The 23,210-nt window shown below is 52.8% G+C and overlaps 2 protein-coding genes and 1 long non-coding RNA gene across 11 annotated transcripts in view; 2 read left to right on the top strand and 1 right to left on the bottom strand.

Moving 5' to 3' along the window:
- The window catches only part of SZT2 (SZT2 subunit of KICSTOR complex), a 51,359-nt gene extending 43,254 nt beyond the window's left edge, over positions 1-8,105 (top strand). For 2 of the 5 annotated variants that reach the window (XM_038558367.1, XM_038558366.1), the window contains exons 63-72: positions 1,034-1,124; positions 1,286-1,366; positions 1,448-1,522; positions 3,931-4,144; positions 4,549-4,702; positions 4,856-4,978; positions 5,088-5,493; positions 5,620-5,736; positions 7,065-7,133; positions 7,267-8,105. In XM_038558367.1, coding sequence (XP_038414295.1) covers positions 1,034-1,124; positions 1,286-1,366; positions 1,448-1,522; positions 3,931-4,144; positions 4,549-4,702; positions 4,856-4,978; positions 5,088-5,493; positions 5,620-5,736; positions 7,065-7,133; positions 7,267-7,410 — 1,474 coding nt within the window. In that variant the 3' untranslated portion in view covers positions 7,411-8,105. Of the gene's footprint in view, positions 1-1,033; positions 1,125-1,285; positions 1,367-1,447; positions 1,523-3,197; positions 3,321-3,652; positions 4,145-4,548; positions 4,703-4,855; positions 4,979-5,087; positions 5,494-5,619; positions 5,737-7,064; positions 7,134-7,266 lie in introns of those variants that run through there. The other 3 variants (XR_005370317.1, XM_038558368.1, XR_005370318.1) reach the window with 3 other exon arrangements.
- HYI (hydroxypyruvate isomerase (putative)) lies at positions 8,098-10,709 on the bottom strand. 4 transcript variants are annotated; one of them, XM_038558370.1, is made up of 9 exons: positions 10,465-10,709; positions 10,274-10,385; positions 9,934-10,065; positions 9,158-9,272; positions 8,926-9,004; positions 8,785-8,834; positions 8,620-8,671; positions 8,363-8,497; positions 8,098-8,251 (listed from the first exon to the last, which is right to left on the bottom strand). In XM_038558370.1, the coding sequence occupies exons 1-9, from the start codon at positions 10,661-10,663 to the stop codon at positions 8,178-8,180; spliced, it is 948 nt and encodes a 315-aa protein (XP_038414298.1). In that variant the 5' UTR covers positions 10,664-10,709; the 3' UTR covers positions 8,098-8,177. The 4 variants fall into 4 exon arrangements, with proteins under 4 accessions (XP_038414298.1, XP_038414297.1, XP_038414300.1 ...); XM_038558369.1 differs by having other exon boundaries at positions 8,620-8,689; positions 10,465-10,704; XM_038558372.1 differs by lacking the exon at positions 9,934-10,065 and having other exon boundaries at positions 8,620-8,689; positions 9,158-9,338; positions 10,465-10,702.
- Positions 10,710-11,410: 701 nt separating this feature from the next.
- On the top strand, positions 11,411-16,411 carry LOC106559759. 2 transcript variants are annotated; one of them, XR_005370320.1, is made up of 3 exons: positions 11,411-11,549; positions 12,194-13,154; positions 16,216-16,411. It is a non-coding gene; the product is annotated as an uncharacterized LOC106559759 (long non-coding RNA). The 2 variants fall into 2 exon arrangements; XR_005370319.1 differs by lacking the exon at positions 16,216-16,411 and having other exon boundaries at positions 12,194-13,891.
- Positions 16,412-23,210: the final 6,799 nt, after the last annotated feature.

Genomic DNA, 23,210 nt, shown 5'->3' with positions numbered 1-23,210 from the left:
TGCTTGCTGCCTTGACAGGTCTCCCTAAAGCAGCATCTCTGAGAGACTTTAGTTTCCATACTTTCCATTCAGTTTGAAGCTCTTCCCAAAACTCTGGGTTCCTTTTTAAAACCAAAGATTCTGGGGGCACCTGGGTGGCTCAGTTTGTTCGGTGTCCAACTCTTGATCTCAGCTCAGGTCTTGATCTCATGAGTTCAAGCCCCACGTGGGGCTCCATGCTGGTTGCGGAGCCTACTTTAAAAAGTAAAATAAAGCAATTTTACAAAAAAAACACTGGGATGAAAAACATATTTCTAGAACCAAATTTTTAGTCAAGCCTTCCTTTCTCACCATTCGTGAAGCATCACCAGTCATTGCTTAAGTCTTGTTCCAATTTCTTTGAGGACTTAACATTTCTTTTCCCCTGAGGCTTTGACACACCCCACCCCAGCCTGCCAGCGAGAGCTCTGGCGGTTTAGAGCTCTGGGGTAATGAGCACCTCCTATTGGCCCTTGCTGTTTTCCTTGCTCATGGTTCCTTCCCTGCTTCTCTTCTCCATCTGCCTGAGTTGAGTAGGCCCATGGGACCCTGACACTGCCATTCCTCAGTCAAAAGAGAACCTCTTTTCCTGCTCAGAGAAAAGTAGGTAACAAGGGCATTGAGCATGTCCTTGAATTTTTTCTTCTGAAATCTTAGACATGCATCAGCCTCTTCTTTCTCCCATCCCACAGCCCCCAGTATGGGGACATCTCCATCCCATCACCATGTCTCCCCGTAGTCTCAGCAGCCTCTTATGCCCTAACCTGCAGGGAGAAGGGCCTGCTTTCCACCTCTCCACGGAGCACTCAGGAGAGAGCCCCGCTGCCTAGACTCTATACCTAGACTCTAGTCCCAGCCACTTACCTAACACAGTACCCCAAGCAGGTCCTTCCCTTCTCTGGCCCCATTTCCACTTCTGCAAGACGCCTTGCCAATGAAATCAATTGTGGGTCTGCTGGCTGTACCGCCTCGCCCGCTGGGCTGCTTCATCCTCTTCCCTCTTCTTTTTCTGCAGCACCAGCCGGCTGAGAGCCATGGCTATCCTTGGAACGGAGGGTCGTGGCTCCTTTTCCTGTCCTAAAACCAAGAGTGATGGGAGCCCCAAGGTAGTGTATCATTGCGTACCTTCCCTGATAGTGCAATCAATGATGCCCCAGACCCAAGTGTCTCTGAGCCAGAATCATCGACCCAAGGACTCCCCTACTGGTTCGAGGCTGGTGAACCCCCAAACTTTGCCCCTGAACCCTTATCTTTATCCTTTCTTTAGAGCACTGGCTCTCCGGTCACCACCTACCACCTGCAGCGGGCACTACCCGGGGGCATCATCCTCATGGAGCTGGCTTTTCAGGTGAGCATGAGGAACAGTGAGTGGGGAGAGGTAGGTCCACCGGTCTGTTGCCCTCCTGACCTCATCTTCACCTCTCTCCAGGGCTGTTACTTCTGTGTCAAACAGTTTGCCCTAGAATGTTCCCGAATCCCCATGGGACAAGCTGTCAACTCTCAGGTATGTGGTGGGGACAGAGAAAATAAGGGGATCTCAGGCATAGGGCTTCCCCAGTGTGCTGTGGCCAGAAAGAGGAAAGCACGGGTGGTCTGGGCTGGGGTGATTTGTTGCTATGGGCTGGATAGGTCAGTGGTCATTCTGGTGCCATGACTAGTCATCTACCCATCAGCCTCACTCTCTCAGTGGGCCAGAGCTGTATTCAACCTCAGCACTGGAGGCTGGTCTGGTCCTTTGGTCATTATGGCACTGACAGGAGCCCGGTAGCGTGATCAATCCATACCCATAGCTGGTCAGTGAGGACTTTTGAACATGGTAGGTAATCTGTGCTGCAGGAAGTCCTGGTCTTAGAGCTGAAGACAGCCAGGCTTTGTCAGCATCGCCACAAACACTTAGAATGAGGACCAGAGTCGCCAGCCACCCAGCGCACCCCTGACACTTAGTGGTTATTTACGTCCCTGTCTGTCGGCCTCAGGGCAGGGCCTCTGTACTCACAAGAGCCCAGCACCCAGGAGTGCTCAGAATGAGTCAGGACTGAGTGAGGTCAGGAACGTAAAGCCCTTGGTACTTGAGTTCCTTCAGCTCCATCAGTCACCAGGCAGGTCATGTGGGGGCCTGTGCCTTCTTTTTGCCTCTCACTTAGCTCTTGAAATGAGGGTCTGACTGGGCCTGGTCTGCCTGGGCCTCCTCATATCTGGAGAGCTCACATCCAACCCGTGGATGGTTGTCTTTGACTTGAGTATGGATACCTAGTCCAGTCCTCACGGGATAAGGTGACCCAGAAAGGCATGGTGACTCTACGTGCAGGAACCTACCTGGGCCAGAGTGCTCCGAAGGGAGCTCTGGACGGGCAGGTATGCTTTCACACTTTACTCTTGTGCTGGCGGGAAGGACCCACTGTGAGACTCTCGAGCCTCTTGAAGTCCTTGTGGTTTCCTGCCCCTGATTTCCATCCAGCTTGGCTCTCTCTGACCCTACTTGGATTTCTAAATTCGGTACCATTGCTATTGTTATTAAGCACAGAGTGTGTATACTCAGCGGAGAGGAGAGTTTTCCTCCTGCTGTACACATAAGGAGACCAACGTGCACAGAGGTAAAGTGCGTGCTCTGGGCACATGCCCGTCGGTGGCGGGACTGGGGCTGTGGGCCAGGAACCCTCAGGTGACACGTCTTCATGCATCTTCCCTGACAGTGAAGTCAGCCATGTCTCTGAGCCTGAATTAGCCCTCCCCCCAACCCCCCACTGGCCCCGGTCTTCCTCTCTTCCTCTTCCCCTCCTCCGTGAGCATCCCGAGCCCCTTGCCCAGGCACCGCTCTAGCACTTCTAATAATCATAATCCGTGGGCAGTTCAGCTTATCCCGTGTTCTCTAGTTTATGAAGACCTCTGCTTTATCTGTGTGTGGTTGAGGGAGGTGAAGCCGAGATGTGACTCAGCCAGGACCACACAGCTACCCTGACCCCTGGGCTGTCCCATCTCCCAGAGCCAGCTCTGTCCTTTCCTCGGAACTCATGTGCACCATGCTTCCGAGGGCACAGGCGTGTAGATTCTGCTAGCCCAGCAGCACAGATCCAGCTGCTAACACGTTCTCAGTGACGGTGACGTCCACCAGGAGAAGCACCAGCTCCATCTCTGTCTTCCTTTCTTCCTCCGTCTGTGGTTCATGCATTCATTCACAGATCAGTTAGAGGAGGCCCACCCTGGCCTCGCCTTGGCAGGACGTCCCAGAAGACGCTTTACAACCACGTAGGAGCTAGATTTGGGGAACAGAGAGCAACATTCCAGGCAGAGAGAACAAGCAGGTACAAAAATGTGAAGAGAACAGACGATGTACTGGGAAGAGCAGGTAGTTCGGTGGGAAGGTCAGGCTGGAGAGATGAGAGGAGCCAGGAAAGACTTCCTACTAGTACATCACCTGCCTGGCCACCTTTGTAAAACCACAGTGCCTCACTAGGTTTCCCATACCACCGTCTTCTAACATGCTACGTACTCATCTCTGCGGCCTGGCATTGGTTGTCTTACTGCCCACCGCTAGGATGTAAGCTCTCAAGGGCAGGGTTTGCTCACTTCCCAGTGTATCCCCAGCGCCTCGAACAGTACCTGGTGGGCACTAAATGAGTATTTTTTGCATCAGTGAATCTGGGCCAGACTGCAGCGGAATCTGGGATCCAGTGAAAAGGCCCTTCTATCAAAATAGTCATCGTTGCAACGTAAACCAAATCATAGTACTGGGTGAAGAAGGGAATATACCGAGGAGGGCTTCCTGTAGAAGTCATCCCAGCAGAGGGGCTCCCCTGGGCCCACAGCAACAGAGGCAATCTTGAATTTCGCTTCCCATGGAAGGGAGAGTGGGGGGAGTGTGCTGGGCAGCCTGCCACCTCCTGACCCGGTCCCCTGCTGCCCACTCCCCAGCTGTCCATGCTGTTCACTGAGGAATGCGACAAGGTGCGCGACCTGATGCACGTGCACTCGTTCAGCTATGACTTCCACCTGCGCCTCGTGCACCAGCACGTGCTGGGCGCCCACCTGGTGCTGCGGCACGGCTACCACCTGACCACCTTCCTGCGGCACTTCCTGGCCCACCACCCCGACGGGCCCCACTTTGGCCGCAATCACATTTATCAAGGTTGGTGCCCAAGGGCAAGCTGGTGAACCAGAAATGGGACAGACCCCAAGGGATCTCCAAACCAGGGCCAATGGGACCACTTCCTAGGCCAGACCCTGCCCCTCCTGTCCCATACTGTTACTCACCTCATGTCACTTGAACCGTGTCCCCTTGTCTCTGGGTTGTCTTCCGCTTACGTTCTTCATACTGTTTCATATCAAAGTTTAGATCATTTGCCATGTGTACCCTGTCCTCTATCTGTCCTGAGCCACATTGGGCCCATCCTGATGTCCTCCAGGACCTAGGAGCCCCCAGAAAAGTAGAGCCAATCCACCTGTTGGAGCCTTAGGGGCTTCTGTCCCCCATCCCAGCAATTATTAGTCTGTCTGTCCTAGCCTCAGCATTTCCGACAACTTGCCCCTCAGGAACACTGGAGCTTTCCACACCACTCATTGCTGCCCACCAGCTGTACAACTACGTAGCTGACCATGCCAGCTCCTACCACATGAAGCCATTGCGGATGGCCCGGCCAGGAGGCCCAGAACATAATGAATATGCCCTGGTATCAGCGTGGCACAGGTGAAGCGGCAGGGGAGCATCAGCACCTGCTCGGGTGGAGCCCAGGTCAAGGCTGTCCGGGCAGTAGGGAGACTGGCATTTTCGGGAGCCAGAGGGCTGGGGTTGCCCTCACTAGAACCTCAGGGTTGGCATCTCCCCATCCCCACTGTGCAGCTCTGGCTCCTACCTGGACTCTGAGGGACTTCGTCACCAGGATGACTTTGATGTGTCTCTGCTGGTGTGTCATTGTGCCGTGCCCTTTGAAGAGCAAGGAGAAGCCGAGCGGCATGTCCTGCGGTCAGCAGATCCCCCACCTTCAATGCGCTCGTTGCCCAGCGTCCCCTGTGCCCTTGTTCTGTGTGTCCCCTGCCCTGGTCAGCACATTCCCACCCTCTCCCTGCCCCAGGCTGCAGTTCTTCGTGGTGCTCACCAGCCAACGGGAACTCTTCCCCAGACTCACGGCTGACGTGCGACGGTTCCGGAAGCCACCCACACTGCCCCCTGAGCCAGAAGCTCCTGGGAGCTCAGCTGCTAGTCCTGGGGAGGCCTCCGGGCTTGGCCTGCCCTCTGGACCGGCTCCGCTGTTCCCCCCACTGGCTGCAGAGGTGGGCGTGGCACGGGCACGGCTGGCCCAGCTGGTCCGGCTGGCCGGTGGGCACTGCCGGCGGGACACCCTCTGGAAGCGCCTCTTCTTGCTGGAGCCTCCGGGGCCTGACCGGCTACGGCTAGGGGGGCGCCTGGCCCTGGCTGAGCTGGAGGAGCTCCTGGAGGCAGTCCATGCCAAATCCATTGGGGACATTGACCCCCAGCTGGTAAGCAGCTGTGGGTTCTAGAAGGGGCTGGTTTGGATTCTAGGGATCCTAGCAGCAGCCGGGGTAGAGGGTGTGGAGGTCTCAGGTGGCTCTGGGACAGCAGATCCAGCCCCTGACTTCCCCTAGGACTGCTTCCTGTCTATGACGGTCTCCTGGTACCAGAGCCTGATCAAGGTTCTCCTAAGCCGCTTTCCTCAGAGCTGTCGCCATTTCCAGAGCCCAGACTTGGGAACTCAATACCTGGTAAGTCTCTGAGCCACCTCTCAAAGGGTAGACAACAGGTGTCCCCCAAAAGGAACCCCAGCCCCTCTAAACAAGGACTGCTTTGGCGGGAGGCCTAAATAGAACAGGATCCAGGTACTCCTCTTCACGCACTGAGCACTGACCCTCGACACAAGATCTGTGAGAACGACCTAGACCTCTGACCTTAAAAACTCAGACACAAGCCTTTGGCTAGAGATCCTGAGGGCCAAGCTCTGGGAAGCTCATCAGTGGTTGGTCTTAGGGCCCAGAAGCCCCTAGGCTTTGGGGCTTTAGAGCTTTGTTACCCCAGGTGTGGTGTTTATACCAGCAGCAACGGCAAGCACTTGGGAGCTTGCCAAGATGCAGATTCTCAGGCCCCAGCCCCAATCTGCTGCCTCAGCACGTGCCTTCTAGCCCATTCCCCAGGTGCACATGAGAGGCTGAGATCACTGCCTGAGCCAGGTGGAGAGGGAGGGGCTCCAGTGGCCAGGGCCTGGGGATTAAGAGACTCGAAGAGGTGGACCTGATGAGAACAGTGGTTGTGGGGAGATGTTCGGAAGACGACTTCAAAAAAAGTAGGAGCTGGTCCGTGGGGTGGGGTCCCGCGACACCTGCTCGTGAGTAGGCTAGTTTCAGGGTGCAAAGGGGCATCCTGGGACGCTGAGGTGAGCTGGTGAGGCTGCGGCTGTGCAGGGCAGTGGGAGCAGATGGGGTGCTCCTGTGGGTGGTGGGCGTGCTGAAGCAGGGGCGGCTTTGAGAGAAGGGTGACAAGTTGAATCGGAGGCCCATGGGGCCCTCCTGGGACCACATTCTAGAAGGTATATGCACGCTGGGGACCTGGGCCCAGGAGAGAGAGACCTGGGTAGCATCTACAAGAACAGGTGGTCACTGAAGCCTGGGAGCAGAAAGAATCACCTGGAAGAGATCACAGAGCCAAGCAAAGGGACAGTCGCAGGGGGTCAGAGACAAGACCCCCGACAGGAGGCAAGGGGTTGTGCCAAGGGTAGAGAGCTCTCTGTCACTGATGGGCTTTGGCGTGCCAGCTTTGTGCAGGGCCTCTCGGTGGACCAGCTGTGAAGCCTTCCAGTCAGGCGCCTCCCCCTCCCTCTGCTGAGGCTGGTCGGGCTGACGGGGAGCCAGCCAGGATGTGGACTGAGGTTCAGTTTAGAGGCAGGGGCCCAGGCCAGTGGCTTGCAGACGGGCTCAGGTGTGGCTATGGAAGCAGGCCTTCCTCACACTGGTCGCGCTTCCAGCATGGCCTCAAGGAAGGAAGGTGGAGGCTGCCTCAGGTGACCTCACTCCCCATGTCACTTTGTGTTTCACTGCAGGTTGTATTGAATCAGAAGTTCACGGACTGTTTCGTGCTGGTGTTTCTGGATTCCCACTTGGGAAAGACGGTGAGGACAGCAGGGAAGGGCTTTCTGTCTGCCTCGTGGGAGGCTCCTCCAGAACCTGCTGAGGCTGGGAGCCCTGCTCCCTGTGCCTACCCTCCCTCCTCTCACCACCGCACCCTTGCCATGTTCCCCACAGTCTCTGACAGTGGTTTTCCGAGAGCCCTTCCCGGTACAGCCCCAGGACAGCGAGAGCCCTCCGGCCCAGCTGGTCTCCACCTACCACCACCTCGAGTCCGTCATCAACACAGCTTGCTTCACCCTCTGGACCCGCCTCCTCTGAGGGCCAGACCAGTGAATGTCCGTTCCTCAAGCCATGGGGGTCTGTAAGATGGCCCACTTGAAGCAGGACTGACCAGCCCTTCCAGGCCCGGACACTAAAGGACAGACAGCCAAAGCTTTGTGACTAGATCTCCGGGGTCTGCAGCCCCAGCCCCTCAGTGGGAGCTGCCCTCCTGAGCACTTGCCACTGCTGGCCGGCCTGGGGCTCCAGAGGGTCAGGTCAGCTCCCTGAGGTACCCATCTCCCCTCAGGCCCCTGGACCCTTCCAGAAAGGGACTCCACCTTCCTGCTCACCTGGTGAAGTCCCAGGAGTTCACACCAGGTGGCGAGCACTCACCCCTGAGAGCCCCTCTGCCTGAATGCTGCCTCCAAGTCTTGGATTGCTGTCAGCCCCTCCGCCCCCATTGTGAGCCCCCTGGTCTTCATTTCCCACTGGAACATCATTGCGGGATGCTGCTGTTGCGATACGACACCTTGGTTCCAACCCCAGCGCTGCCTCTGAAGCCCCTGTGACCACAGGCAAGTCCCTTTGCTCTCGGACCTCTGGTTTCTGGTGTGTAAATGAGGAGGTGGGCTCAAACCCCCCCACGTGCACTGCAGCACTGGTGCCAGAGACTGGGGTACCTGAGCCGGAGCCTGCAGGGTTAGACACTGCGCCCCCGCCCACCCAATAACACACGCGTGGAGAGACGTTCAGCAGCAGCTCTTTAATTCTAGAGATTGAGGATGCTGGGTGCACTGTCCTACAAGTGCGCGTGGGGCAGGACCTCACTGGCCAGCCTGTGGGCGGCCCCGCCTCTCCCAGTAGGAACGAAGCCAGTTCAAGCCCTCTGCGGTGTCTCCTGAGGAGAGGGGGAGGCGGTGGCATTCACCCCAGGAGAAGAGCAGTAGAGCAGCTGTCCCTCCAGAGCTCCCTCCCCAGGGCCAGGCCCGGAGCCCCAGCACCCCCTCACCTAGAGGCCGGTACTCGCAGCCCACAAAGCCCTTGTAGCCTTCGTCCTCCAGCAGTTGGAATAGATAGGGGAAGTTCAGCTCTCCAGGGCTGTCAGGCTCCCCTCGGCCCGGGACCTGTGCCACCTGCACGTGCCCTGGAGACAGACAGATGTGGCAGGTGTGGGACCCAGGCTCCAGCTGAGGCCCGATGGACACATTTTGGGGGGAGGACAGGAGTAGCACAGCAGACCAGAAGGAGATCAGAGACCCCTCTCACCCACGAGGGGCAGGAACTCCCGGATGTTTCCTGTCAGGTTCCCATCCATGATCTGCCAGTGGAACAAGTCCTGGGTAGAGAATACTGGATCACACCCTGCGGCCCGTCCTCCCCAGACATGGAGCACACGGGCCTCCTGAGCAGCACTCCCTTTGTTCCACTTACCATCTGCAGCTGGAGGTTGGGTCTTCCGACCTTCTGTAAGATGGCTGCCGCTGGGAGAGAGCCCGGGGAGGGGGCCGTGAGCCCCAGGGGGAACCCAAGAATCAAAGGGGCCTGGAGGGGGCACGGGGCTGCAAGTCCTACCCTGCTGGGGCATGTCCAGGAAGTACTGGGGGTCTGTGATGCGGGTGTTGATGGGCTCCAGCAGTCCCACGAGGTTCTCCTAGCACCACGGTGGACCAGTGAGCAGAGCTCCGCTGTCAGCCAGCCACTGAAGCGCCTCACCATTCCCTCTGAGCTGGGCCAGCGCCCCCCTCCCTCTGCACACACAGGCGTTCACATGCATATGTGTGTGGCTCTATGGCCTTGGCCTCACCTGAGCCAAAACCCCAGCAGCGTGCCTCAGGTTCTCCAGAAACACGGTCTCCATTTCACTCCTGACTGCTGCTCGGTCAGCCCCCTGGGGTACTCGGCCAGCCATCAGGTGAATCCTGGGGGAAGATGGCACTGGAGGGGGCTGGGGAGTCCATCCTGAAAACAGGGCCCTTGCTCCTTGGCTCCCTGGGTGCGCCCCTTCCAGCTGTGCTCCCACCTCTACCCGCCCGCACCCCAATAGCTGGTCACCTGGCCGCCATGCTCAGTGGCCTGACTGATCCTCCTGTGTCAGCCTGAGGCCAAACCCTTTTCCAGACACCTTTGAGGGTCACACCATCCTCCTGCGTCAGAGACCCCTCACTGTCCTCTCCACCTCTCCTTCCCAGTCGCCCTCTCCTTGGGCTATAAACGTGTGTCGGCCTCACTTGCTAACAAGTACTTTGACCCGTTCCCTTAAATATTCCGAGCTGCCTGTCTCCACCTCCGGCATCTGTTCCTTCCGTCCTTCCCATCTGCTTTCTGCCCCCACCACTCACCAGTGAGGACCCCCGTTGCCAGTTCCAGCTCAGCCCATTTCAGCGGGATTTGACATTTATTTGATCAGCCCCGCGCCTCCTCCTGCCATCACCTCCTCCCTCCTGGCCACACCCAAGTCCAAAGGCAATGTCTGAGCCTCGGGAACTCTGCTGAGCACGCGCGCCGGTCTCTGGCCACTGCATCCTTGCCCCAGTGCCCCTCACCTGTTCATTCCTTTGAGACCCAGTTTAACATCACTACCTGTATCCGGCTCTGCTCCCCGACAGGTGTCTGCTGGCTCCCACAGCTACCATAAACTGACCCTTACTCAAGTGGACCACTCGGTGGTTGGCTTTGCTCTCTCCCTGGCAGGCCAGCTCCGGGCATGGGGTCCCAGCGTGAAAGAGGAGCAAATTGAGGACACGGGCCAATAAGACACAAAAGGCGATTTACAAAGGCTCGGGGCTAGAGGAGTGAAGGGCCCGGGCACTGACTCCGGACCCTCTGCAACCTGGGTGCTCTCTCCCAGACCCCAACCGCGGGGCAGGGTGTTGGAGGAGGCCGGGCGAGAGGGGGAGGAGGAGGGAGGACGGGAGGGTACCTGGGGCAGCCCAGGGCCCGGGCGTACAGCACTGCCTGCTCCAGCCCCTCGCGGAAGGCCGCCTGCCTCCCCGGGACGGCCCCCAGCCCCATCTCCCCTTTCTCTCGGTCCCCTGCGGAGAGAGAACGGGCCTCAGCCCCGGCCCGCCGCCCCGGCCTCACCACCGCCCCCGCCCCAGCCCCGCGGCGCACCGGGGGGCGTGTTGATGAGCACCAGCCGCAGCCCCGCTTCCCGCGCGGCGCGAGCCACTGCCTCGGGCGGCTCCGCGTACGGCCAGGCCACCTCGGCCGCCTCGAAGCCCGAGCTGCCGGCCGCCCGCAGCCGCGCGGGGAGCCCGGGGAGCTCGGGGAACAGCCACGACACGTTGGCCGAGAAACGGAGCGGAGCCATGGCCGGCGGGGGCCCTGCAGCAGGGCAGAGTCCGGGCCGCTCGGGGAGCGGAAGTAGGCGGGGCGGGCGGGGAGCGCGGATCCCCGGAGGGGAGGGTGCAGCGGGGCGGGCGGGGAGCGCAGATCCCGGGAGGGGAGGGTGCAGCGGGGCGGGCGGGGAGCGCCGATCCCCGGAGGGGAGGGTGCAGCGGGGCGGGCGGGGAGCGCGGATCCCGGGAGGGGAGGGTGCAGCGGGGCGGGCGGGGAGCGCCGATCCCCGGAGGGGAGGGTGCAGCGGGGCGGGCGGGGAGCGCGGATCCCGGGAGGGGAGGGTGCAGCGGGGCGGGCGGGGAGCGCGGATCCCCGGAGGGGAGGGTGCAGCGGGGCGGGCGGGGAGCGCAGATCCCGGGAGGGGAGGGTGCAGCGGGGCGGGCGGGGAGCGCGGATCCCGGGAGGGGAGGGTGCAGCGGGGCGGGCGGGGAGCGCGGATCCCGGGAGGGGAGGGTGCAGCGGGGCGGGCGGGGAGCGCGGATCCCCGGAGGGGAGGGTGCAGCGGGGCGGGCGGGGAGCGCGGATCCCGGGAGGGGAGGGTGCAGCGGGGCGGGCGGGGAGCGCGGAGCCGCCCGAGAGAGGGCGCTGCGGACCGGGCGGGGGCGGGGAGCGCGGATCCCGGGAGGGGAGGGTGCAGCGGGGCGGGCGGGGAGCGCCGATCCCCGGAGGGGAGGGTGCAGCGGGGCGGGCGGGGAGCGCGGATCCCGGGAGGGGAGGGTGCAGCGGGGCGGGCGGGGAGCGCGGATCCCGGAGAGGGCGCTGCGGACCGGGCGGGGAGCGCGGATCCCGGGCGGAGGCAGGCTGGACAGGGTTGCGCGGATCCCGGGGAAAAGTGCATCTGGGGAGCCCGACCCGAGGTAGGGCGCCAAAAGCCAGACTTTTTTGGTTAGAAAAGTGTGGGGTGAAGACTGCGGCTGGTCCAGAAAAGTGACATTCTTCGAGGCTGAAGCAGGGGAAACGCGGGGAGAGGCGCCGCCCCCGCCCGCTCCGACCGCGGGAGGGCAGACGTGGCCCCGGGCCCCCTGGGCGGAGAGCCGGGAGGGAAGGGCCCGCGCCAGCTGACCAGCCCCTAGAGACCCAGTTGAGGAACGTGAGCTTTAACACTTAGTATTTCCCCCTCACTGTAAAAATAGTATCAGTTCGTGTTGCGACGTTTGAAAGCTAAGAGACGAAATCAAGAACATTTAACTCACTACAGTCATCGCACCACTAACCGTTAGCTTTCCCTTACAGATTAAAAAATAAACATAAGCAGGTCTGTTTTCTTAGAATTCTTATCACACTGTACATGCAGCTGTATGGTTTGCTCTTTCATGTGATGCTCTCTTGTGGGCATTTCCCCGTGTTCTTCAGTACCCTTCAAAGTCCCATACCCAGGCAGCCTAGGATTTATCCTACTGCTCACCGTTGGTGGTCTCTAGGGCTTTTCAAAATTCGTGTGTGCGCGCTGTGAAAACACTTTAATGCACCTCTTGGCTTCACCTCTGAATTTTTTCCCTAGGTTCCTTGGAGATGTCCAGTACGGCATTTGCCAGCCCAAGTCCTTTATGCGGAAAACTGCCCCCCATCCCTCTCTGCGCCCAGCGGCTAGGAGCGGGCTGTTCCCTCTTCCCCCAGCTGATTGGGCCGCAGGAGGACATCTGATCCTAGGGCAGCCCACCCATTACTTTGCCTCGTTTGGAAAGATGATCTGGCCAATCAGATTCTCGTTCTCACAGTTCAACCAAGGAAGTGCTGAGAAAGTCAACTAAGAGGTGGTCTTGCCGGATGGCTGTGGCTGTGGGAGCGAAGTAAGCCGGAGTCGGATGGTAGAGGAAGGCTGGCGCAGACCCGGGGGTAACCAGGTACTAGGGGTAAGGGTGGCACGTGGAGAAACCTCTGTGAAACCCACAGCTGCCTGGGTCTGCACTTCCCAGGCTGGGATGTCTAGACCTTCCTGGATTTCTGTGTCTGTAGCCTCTTAATAATGTTTCTTGAGAGAATTGGAGTGAGTGTATTTCATCCTCGGTAACCCGAATGACTGGGCCGGTTCCTAAGGCCGAAATTACATAACAAATAGGAACACATTTAAGGTCTTGATGCTCTGCAAAATTGCTTTTCAAAAATCCACCAACACGTGAGTGGAAGTCACGTTGGTCTGTTTTCTGCGCTAGCTTTGACAGAAGGAAGCTCCAAGTGCAACGTTAGGAGCACCCAATCTCCATTGTCTGTTCTGTAACTGCTTGGCCCTCTCCCCCAAGGCAGGCTCCCTCAGACCCCTGGGGTCCCCCCCTCCCCCCGCCCCGCACCATTGTTCATCGGAGTGGTTAGCACATTCCATTTCTTCAGCTCTAAGAACAGACTGCCACCAGCTATTACCGATCACCTGACTTCTCGCCCATTTGTAGCTCGTGTTATACTTGGAACTTTGACTTGTCCTGAAACGTGTTACTTGGGTACAGTCCAGTCAGGACCTGACCTCAGTAAGTTTAACATTTTAATCGATCCCAACTTCAGCATGTTTATAGTCCAATGTTGACCATGCAGAATAACACCTAAGGAAAGTAATTCCTCTTTATCACCTCACTGTAAATCTCTGAGAGTGTAAATTCTACTTAAGACTTTAAAAGCACCACTACGTGCTAGGGCCCACCCCTTTGTGTGTATACCCTTTAGGACAGCAGAGATGATGTGTACACATAAATTAGAGGTGCATGACTCATCCCCCCCTAATTCTCTTCAACACCTTCACATAATATATCAAAATAAATCCCAAAGGAATACAATGCCCACGAAAATTATTTCTTTTTTTTTTTCAAGATTTTAAGTGAACTCTTTACCCACTGTGGGGCTCAGACTCACCACCCCAAGATCAAGAGTCACATGCTCCGCCAACGGAGCCAGCCAGGTGCCCCGAAAATTATTTTCTTTATTATTCACTGTTTGACTTCCTACCATATACTACTTTGCAACATAGTCCTTATACTAAATTATTATTGCAAATCTTGATTCTTTGCATTTAACTTTTAACCAAAGAATTTGACATAACAATGAGTTAAGATAACAATAACTTATAAATAGTTACATGGATGATGGCTAAGACTTGACTGCAGAGTTTAGAGTCTTATTTGATCACTGGATTGCACTTGCCAGTGTGATAAAAAAAAAATATATATATATATATATATATACACACACACATGCACACACACGCACATCTCATGTGAAATGCAAATCAAAACCTCAATGAAATTCATTTTATACCTTCCAGACTGGCAAAAAATTTTAAGTCAGACATTATCTAATAGTGGATTGGATTTGAAACAGCTAGAACATTTATTCACTGCCAGGAGAAGTGTGTGAATCCCTACAATCACTTTGGAAAACAATCTTGCAGTATCTCTTAAGGCTGAACACCCATATACGTTTGATCCTGCAGTTCCTTTCCCAGGTATATCCCTTCAGAAAGTCTGCACAGGTGTACCAGGAGTCCAGGGATGTTCATAGCAGCACTGTTTATGTAGCAAAAATAGGAATCTAACCCCAACTACTACGTATGGAGATGAGTGGCAGGCTAGTCATCCAGTGTTGTATAGAAAAGTGAAGAGAAAGCTGGTGGCTCAAATAATAGAATTGAGTTTGCTCTTGTATTCAAGTGATACATGAAGAGCTTAGTGAAGTTTGGGTCAAATTGGAAACATTAGTGTGAACACATCAACTGGATAAATCTCAGAAACATAATCTTGAGTGAAAGAAGCAAATCACAGAGAAACACATAGAGTGTGGCCCCATTTATATAAAGTCCAAAGCAGGGAAAACCAGACAATATCTTGTGTAAGGATGGGAGCATCTGTAGTAGGACTGTGAAGAGCAAGTGAATAATGATGGCAAAATTCAGAATGGTGGTGAGCTCCAGATGGGGAGGGAAAAGAGGGGCGTCGGAGGCTTCAAAAGTAGTGGCCATCCCCTTTCTCTTACACTGGCTGAGATGCTCATGTATGTGTGCACCTCCATTTTATCACTACCCTTTATATCTTGCATATATTTTAGAAATACCATTTTATATCTTTCGTATTTAATAAAAATGAGTCTTTAAAACCTTGTAAGCATTATCGGCACCTGTTAGCCCACTTTGCATTAACGTCCTTCTAGTAGTGTCATCATAACTGCAAGGATTTCTCTACAGAAAAAAAAAAAGGATTTCTCTACAGACAGCCTATTTGTAACAGACTCATAATCACCACGTTTTGGATTTAGGGTGTCGCTGTGCCGTGTAGGGGTCTTTTCTTATATTGCCTGCCTAGAAGCTATGGTAGGCAGCCTGTCGACTGGTCCCCCAGTGATGTCCACCTCCTGGTCTTCACACCCTCTCCCCTCAAATGCAGGCTGGATCTGGCAACTTCCTTCTAACAAATAGAATAGAACCTCAGAAATTAGGTAACAAAAAGGCTGTGGCTTCTGTCTTAGGTGCCCCTCTCTCACTCTTTTACTCACTTGCTCTGAGGAAAACCAACTGCCATATTGTGAGCTGCCTTATGGAAAGACACACGTCAAGGGACTGATATCTCTGGCTAACAGCCAGCAAGGACCTGAGGCCTGCCAACAGTCACGTGAGTGAGCTTAGAAGCAGATCTGCTGCCATTAAGCCTCAAGACTGTACCTCGAACATCTTAATTGCAGCCTTATCAGGTTAGAATCAGAGATACCAGCTAAGCCACCCCTGAATTCCTGACCTACAGAAACTCTTTGATAGTAAATGTTTGTTGTTTTAAGCCACAAAGTTTTGAGGTAATTTTTTGGCAGCAGTAGGTTACTAATAAAGGATCTCTTTCTTCTTCTGGGATAAGCTCCCTGGTTTGAGGAAGCAATGTCACTTCTACCACTCCTTCACCTTAAGGTGTAAATGGGTGCTGCCATTTTCTCATATGATTCTCTCGTCCAAGTCCCAGTGATTGGTCAATGAGTGGGCACCTGACCCAAGCTGGACCAACCATATAACCTGTTACAGACATTGTAGGTCACCTACCCAACATCTGTTCCCTCTCTTTTCCTTCCTAACAGAACCATAGCTCATGGGGACAGTCAGCCAGAGAGAATAAAGCACTGGCCCTCTTACTTCATCTTTGCTCCTTAAAAACCAGATGTCCTAGAACTAACTTGCTTTTGTCATCCCGAGATCCAGCATGGTGCGCCTTTCGGGAAACACTTGGTTTTCTTGGTAAAATGTAAATGCTTCCATTTAAAGACCTGAATCCTGGGCACTGGGGCTATGTATTGATGTCATTTTCTGAATTTATATAATTTCATATAGCCCGTAGCAGAGTCTTTATCTTTCCAAGTCATGAGTTTATACTGATGTTTTCCATTTCACCCAAACTTCATTAAACTCTCCTACCCTTGTTCTAATAGAAGAGTATCATCTTTTCTACCTAACTTTCTTTTTTCAACCACTGGTCTTTATACCACTTCTCTACAGCAGTGCTCAAATCGGATTCGATATATCATGTTCTATATTTTGACATCCAGCCATGTGTTCAATTACAGGTGCCTGGATGTAAGAATATCAACATTCAAGTGTTACTCTATTTTTTTTTTTTGAGCCATTGAAGCTGCATTGCTAAGACTTCAGAAGTGATCTTCCCTGCTTTACTCAGTATGCCAGCAATAGTCCATATCACATGGATTCATTTTGAACTGTATCAGAAAGGAAGCTAAGTCTTCAGTAAAGTTTTCTTTCATAGTCTTCTCTTGTATCCAAGCACGTCCTAGAGAAATATCCATGGTGCATCTACATTAGGACTCTCCCACTAAAATTTCAGCAGAAATTTAAACAGAATCATCTTGCACACACAGTATATTGAATAACATCATTATACCAAACAGCATGGAATCATTTTATGAAATTTGTTTGCATGAATGATCATATAATATTCTTAGAAGAGTATTATCATATTTGCTGTTTCATGTTATACGCCCTTGTCTTGCAAAGGAGATTCCTATAACTGGCCCTTCCGTTTTTATTCTATTACTGGTGGTTGGATCACATCCAGACACTCTTCTTGAGCCCTTCCTTCCCTTACAGATGCGTGCTATTAGTAACACACAAAGCCCTTGGCAGTCTTAGCTAATGGAGTGTTAATGAACTACACACCCATCCACATGCAAACTTTAAACTTGGTTAAATACAACCAGTGTATGTGTGACTCAAAGGGTACAGGTGTGAATATTCAAAACGCTGTTTTTTATGTTTGCAATTTTGAAAAATCTCGGCAACCCTGACTACAAAATCCTATCCTTCCCTTGTTTAATTTTTACACATCTGAATTCTACTCGTGGTGTTATGTATATACTTTTAGCAGCTTGTTTATTTTATAATATCTATCAGACATATGTAGGAAATATATTTTTAGGAAAATATATCAGTCTCCCTTACTGTTCTCTTCCCCTTTCTTAGGCCATTCTTTTAACTGCATTTTATTCCAAAATATGTAGTTTTTTAAGAATTTATTTATTTATTCATGAGAGACACAGAAAGAGAGAGAGAGGCAGAGACACAGGCAGAGAGAGAAGCAGGCTCCACGCAGGGAGCCCGATGTGGGACTCAATCCCGAACTCCAGGATCACGCCCTGAGCCAAAGGCAGACGCTCCACCACTGAGCCACCCAGGCATCCCCCCAAAATTTTGTTATTAAATAATCTCTACCCCCACCATGGGGCTCAAACGCACAACCCCTAGATCTAGTCGTATTTTCAGACTGAACTAGTGAGGTGACCCAAAATACAAAGATTTTTATCGTCCCCCTATTAATGGATAAGGACTGCCTCCAAATCATCACTATTACAAACAATAAGCATCTTTGTATATGTTTTGTGTGTGTACAAATACGAGTATTTCTCCAGCATCTATCCCATAAGTGGACTTGCTAGGTTGTAGGACATGCACCCTGAAAGCTCTAATCCACAGCCAAATTGCTCTTTAAAGGACGTTATCAATTTGCATTCTTTCTATCAGTCTGTCGGAGTACCTGTTTCCCTACATCTTCATCACCACTGAATCATAACATTTTTAAGATTCTTGCCAACCTGAAGGGGTTAAAAATCAAGTCCTTGAGGTACACCTGGGTGGCTCGGTTGGTTAGTTGAGCAACTACCTTGGGCTTGGGTCGTGATCCATGATCCCCATGGTCCTGGGATAGAGCCCTTGGTCTGGGCAGTCCCTGCTCATCAGGGAGCCTGCTTCTCCCCACCCCCCCTCACCCCACTATGCATGCTCTCTCAAATAAATAAATGAATAAAATCTGATAAATAAATAAATATCAAGTCCTTGATTATTACTGAGATTGGACATCATTCCAGAGGTTTATGTGCCATTACTCTTCCCGCTTCTGTGACTTGCTGAGCAGTAGCCTTTGTCTGCTTCTCCTTGGGATTCTTAGTGTTCTAACGAGTCAGTGTGTAGGTACTCTATAGAAATCGCAGACATTACGTCTTTGGCTGTTTTGCTTATCTTTCCCTTTCTTTAAAGCAACATTTGCTGTTCTGAGGGCCTTTCCGTGGAGCTTCCTGTTGCTATGTGGAAAGGAGGGCTGCCCTCAGTCGTCCAGGCGAAACCCCCAGGTCAGTGGAAAGGGGGTGCTAAAGTGCTCAGCTCAGGCCCTCCTCCCTGATCTTGGTGAGAAACCACTGCTTAGGGACGCCTGGGTGGCTCAGCCATTGAGCGCCTGCCTTCAGCCCAGGGCGTGATCTTGGAGACCCGGGATCGAGTCCCACATCGGGCTCCCTGCATGGAGCCTGCTTCTCTCTCTGCCTGTGTCTCTGCCTCTCTGTGTGTCTCTCATGAATAAATAAATAAATCTTAAAAAAAAAAAAGGTAGGCAAGCACTACTTGGTGCTCTGCGGGGGTCACCAGGGTCATAGGACCGGGACTCCTGGGCTGACCCCAGGGTGGGCTACCAGCGAACCTGCCTGCCCCGCAGACCCAAGCCATATTGCCCAGTATCACTGGTGGCTGTCATAAAAGTAATATTTGTATCTCCATCTGTCACACTCCTGTGTCTATCTCTTGATAGGTTCTTGTATCAGTCAGAGTCCAAACAGAAAACAGATGGCACATTCAAATTAGGATAATTTGGGAGATTTTTTAAAAGGCAGTCTTTATGAACGTGTGGGCAGGGCGTGGGGGGATACGGGGCTGGCACAGCAGCCTAGGCCGTGGCAGCAAGCCCACCGCCCTGCCCGGGCCCAGAAAGGTCAAGGGGATGGGCCCTTGCGGGGGAGGCTTGTGTGGAGACAGCCGCCCTCCACCCACAGCTGAAGGACCCCACAGCCTGAAGTGGCCTGCAGGGAGCACGTCCAAGCACCAGACGCCCGGACCTCACTCTCCTCCCTCCTTCCCATCTCTGGCTAAACCAGATAAGCCAAAGCAAACAGACACAGAGGACAAAGGGACCCGGATGATGAGACCAGGCTAGGTCTGCCTACTTGGGCAGAGATTGGGAAGGAATCAAGCTCTGGAGGGACAAACATGGTGCATCCGGCACAGCTCACGTCTTTCCTCCCTTGGGATACACTGTTATCCATCTGAGTGAAGAACTCGTGTCCCAATCCACAGGACGCACCAAGTCTCACTGGCTACTGTTTCACCACATGGCGATCCTAATCCAGCATAATCCCCCCTGAAGGCTCAAAGCATTACCACCACTGATATTCTTTGGATAAGGAATCAGAGGAAAGCTGGGGGAAGTGAGCCAGCAGGATCCTGAAGCAGCCTCTCAAATTCCTGCTCCCGGGCGTGTGCACGCGTTCCCTCCCAAATTCAATCAGACACTCGGTACCACTCTAAAGAGAGTTTGCAGATGTAATTATGGTCCCAAACCGTTAGGAAAGGGAGATTGCCCTGGGTGGTCCTGGCCTAATCAGGTGAGCTCTTGAAAGGGTGAGGGCTCTTCCCGGAGAAGGGATCTACGGGAGGTCTCAAGGCTACAGTCACAGGGAACTGAATTCGGCCACAACCACGTGCTCCTGAAAGAGGCCCCAGAGCTCCAGATGAGAACGCAGCTCAACACCCACAGGAGCTTTCTGAACTGAGGCCGCAGCCATGTCCACCATGCCTGGACTTCTGACCTCCAGCATGTAAGCTAACGAATGGGTGTTGTTTTCAGCTGTTATATTCGTGATAATGTGTCAAGGAAGCAATGGAAACTGGGCAGGCCGGTGGCACAGCGGTTTAGCACCACCTGCAGCCCAGGGTGTGATCCTGGAGACCCTGGATCGAGTCCCACGTCAGGCTCTCTGATGCCTGCTTCTCCCTCTGCCTGTGTCTCCGCCTCTCTCTCTGCATCTCTATGAATAAATAAATAAAATCTTTAAAAAAAAAAAAAAAAAAAGAAGCAATGGAAACCAAACAGGGGATGAGCAGTAAAGTCACCTAAGTGGAGCGGTTACAGTCCTCATCACCATAGCTGGTGACAGCGCCTAGGTCATACCCCAGCAGTGTGCTTCCAACACTTGATCCAAGTTCCCTCTGCCCTCTTCTAGCACCGCAGCTGGATGAGTTTCCCGACCTGGTGGAATAATTCATACCCTCCTTTTGGAGGAGCTGAGTCATTGACCATCGTGGGTTGTCCATCTTCCACTGACCAGAGCTTTGTAGCAGGAGAAGAAGAGATGTACCCTACACAAAGTCCTCCTCGCCCCCACGGGGGCCACACAATTTTTCCCTGGTGACCAGGAACAGTTACCCCAGCCAGAGAACCCCTGTCCTGGCTACAGAGGGACATGGGGAGCCTAAAACAATCACGATAAATTTCAGCCTCAAGATCATTAGCACTGTGACTGTGGTTCCTGGTAGGAGTATTGCTACTGAACACACTAGAACCTTCGGGTGCGCTGGGCCTACGGTTCTGGGGATGGAAAGCAGAAAGGTCTGCTCTGAAGCATGCATCCTGGCTCTGGGGGAGATGGCTCGTATACTGACGTCTGGTTTACAGCATAGGCTCTTTTTTTTTTTCTTTTTTTTTTTTTTTAAGTGTATTTGCTTATTTATTCTTTAGTAATCTCTATACCCACCGTGGAGCTCAAACTCACGGCTCTGAGATTAAGAGTCGCATGCTCTTCCAACTGAGCCAGCCAGGCACCCTCAAGCCTGTGCTCCTTGGAAGCTGTTTGGTTCCTGCTGGCGCATAACTGAGGCTTTAGTAACCCACTTCATCATTCTCTCCAGCGCCTCGACCCCAGGCAGCAAGCCGCATGGTGATACCAATGATTCTCATGGGCACGCACCAGTTGCCACACTCCTTGTGCTGTGAGACGTGTCCCTCATTGGAGATGACGTGTCTGATACCCCAGTCAGGGATACGGCGTTCTGTAAGTCTGCACATGATGCTGGCAGAGGCATTTCAGGCAGAGAAGACAAAAAGAAACCAGGCTCCGTCTTAATTTTTTTTTTGCTTTTTATTATTATTTTTTATATATAAATTTATTTTTATTGGTGTTCAATTTGCCAACATATAGAATAACACCCAGTGATCATCCCGTCAAGTGCCCCCCTCAGTGCCCGTCACCCAGTCACCCCCACCCCCGCCCACCTCCCCTTCCACCTCCCCTAGTTCGTTTCCCAGAGTTAGGAGTCTCTCATGTTCTGTCTCCCGTTCTGATATTTCCCACTCATTTTTTCTCCCTTCCCCTTTATTCCCTTTCACTATTTTTTATATTCCCCAAATGAATGAGACTATATAATGTTTGTCCTTCTCTGACTGACTTATTTCACTCAGCATAATCTTTAACCCATAAGAGCAAAGCTCTGCTCCCTCTAGGATGGAGCTGTGCCAGGTGACCTCCCTCCGACCCCAGCGTGTGAAATTCAAGAGGTGGCAATTTGCCTCTCACTCTAGGAGGCCCCAGACCACGGAGGCCTCGGAAATTGCACCTACGTGGCAGGGCCCTCCGCCAAAGGCATACATATATCTTGCATGGAGAGTGCTCAGCACGTCCCACTACCCACATCACTTAGCCGAGCTGCCATCAGTGGAGTGAACCGGGGCGATATGTGTCTCTGCCTCTCTTTCTGTGGTTCTCGTAAATAAATAAATAATCTTTAAAAAAAAAAAAAAAAGGATCCCTGGGTGGCTCAGTGGTTGAGCACCTGCCTTCGGCCCAGGGTGTGATCCTGGAGTTCCTGGATCGAGTCCCACATCAGGCTCCTTGCATGGAGCCTGCTTCTCCCTCTGCCTGTGTCCCTGCCCCACCCCCCTCTCTGTGTCTCTCATGAATAAATAAAATCTTTAAAAAAAAAAAAAATAAAAATAAAAATAAAAAATAAAAAAAAAATAAAAAAAATAAAAAAAGGAAGAGAAACTCTGAGGGTTTTTTTTTTTATGTGCCCCTCTCCTTTTTTTAATTTTTATTTATTTATTTATGAGAGAGAGAGAGTCAGAGGCAGAGGGAGAAGCAGGCCCCACACAGGGAGCCCGACGTGGGACTTAATCCCGGGTCTCCAGGATCACACCCCAGGCCGAAGGCAGATGCTCAGCCACTGAGCCACCCAGGGATCCCCTATGTGCCCCTCTTCAAAGGCAAACGTGTCCTCCTCCCTGAACCCAGAGGGGACCACTATCCCAAATTGGTGTTGATCATTTCATTGCATTTCTTCATAGTTTTATTACATTTATATATTCATATGTACTATTATATATATAATATACTATATGCTGTTTGGTTCGGCCTGTGTTGTTACCCTGCGACAGGTAAAAGTGTATTGTGTGTTCTCTTTTGCGATTGGCTTCCCATCCCCGACACTACTGTTTGCGGCTCATTCTGGCTACCGTGTGTCCAGTTCATTCTTGCTGCTAGGTCCTGTTGCATGCAGCGGTCTCACATCGCGTGGACATTATCGCAGTTTACTTGTTTGCCAGTTGATGGATATTTGCATTTCCAGTTTTCCATAATTATGAATAAAGCAGCTATAAACATTTGTGTATAGATTTCAGTGCAAACATAAGGTCTCATTTTTCTCAGAAAAATGCCTAGGCGTGTGATTGCTGAATGACATCTTAAGTGTATGCTTCACCCTGCCACGCCACCTCCCGGAGTGGCTGCTGCACCGTGTGACAGGCCCTGCGTGGCCTGGTCAGCTCTCACCCCCTGGCACCGACCCAATGGCCAATAACCGTGTGGGGGTGCCACACAGCCCTTCCCTAAGATCTACTGCTGTAGAGCATCTTTTCATTGGCTTATTTCCTACCCAAATATCTTTTTGAGTGAAATGTCTGTTACAAAAGTTGGCCTATTTTTAAACTGAGCTATTTTTTTATTACCGAGTTTTGAGAGAGTGGTGTGGTTTTTTTTTAAATGTATTTTAGATACATATCCTTTGTCAGATACATTTTTGGCAAATATTTCTTCCCAGTCTGCAACTTGTCTTTTTTCTTCAGTGGGGCCTTCCTTCCACAGAGCAGAAATGTTTACTTTTGACGAAGTCTAATTTATTTTCTTTTTTTTAAATTTATTTTCTTAATTAAAGCTCTTCTTTACCTTCTTTA

The sequence above is a fragment of the Canis lupus genome, chromosome 15 (assembly GCF_011100685.1).
Source record: "Canis lupus familiaris isolate Mischka breed German Shepherd chromosome 15, alternate assembly UU_Cfam_GSD_1.0, whole genome shotgun sequence".
NCBI lineage: Eukaryota > Metazoa > Chordata > Mammalia > Carnivora > Canidae > Canis > Canis lupus.
This window is presented reverse-complemented; position numbering and strand designations above follow the sequence as displayed.

Coding starts and splice junctions, on each gene's coding strand:
- HYI (XM_038558369.1), bottom strand. CDS start 10,663: ATGGCTCCGCTCCGTTTCTCGGCCAACGTGTCGTGGCTGTTCCCCGAG. Junction 10,386..10,464: donor GCTCATCAACACGCCCCCCG/GTGCGCCGCGGG, acceptor CTCTCTCCGCAG/GGGACCGAGAGAAAGGGGAG. Junction 8,690..8,784: donor CCAACCTCCAGCTGCAGATG/GTAAGTGGAACA, acceptor TTCTCTACCCAG/GACTTGTTCCACTGGCAGAT.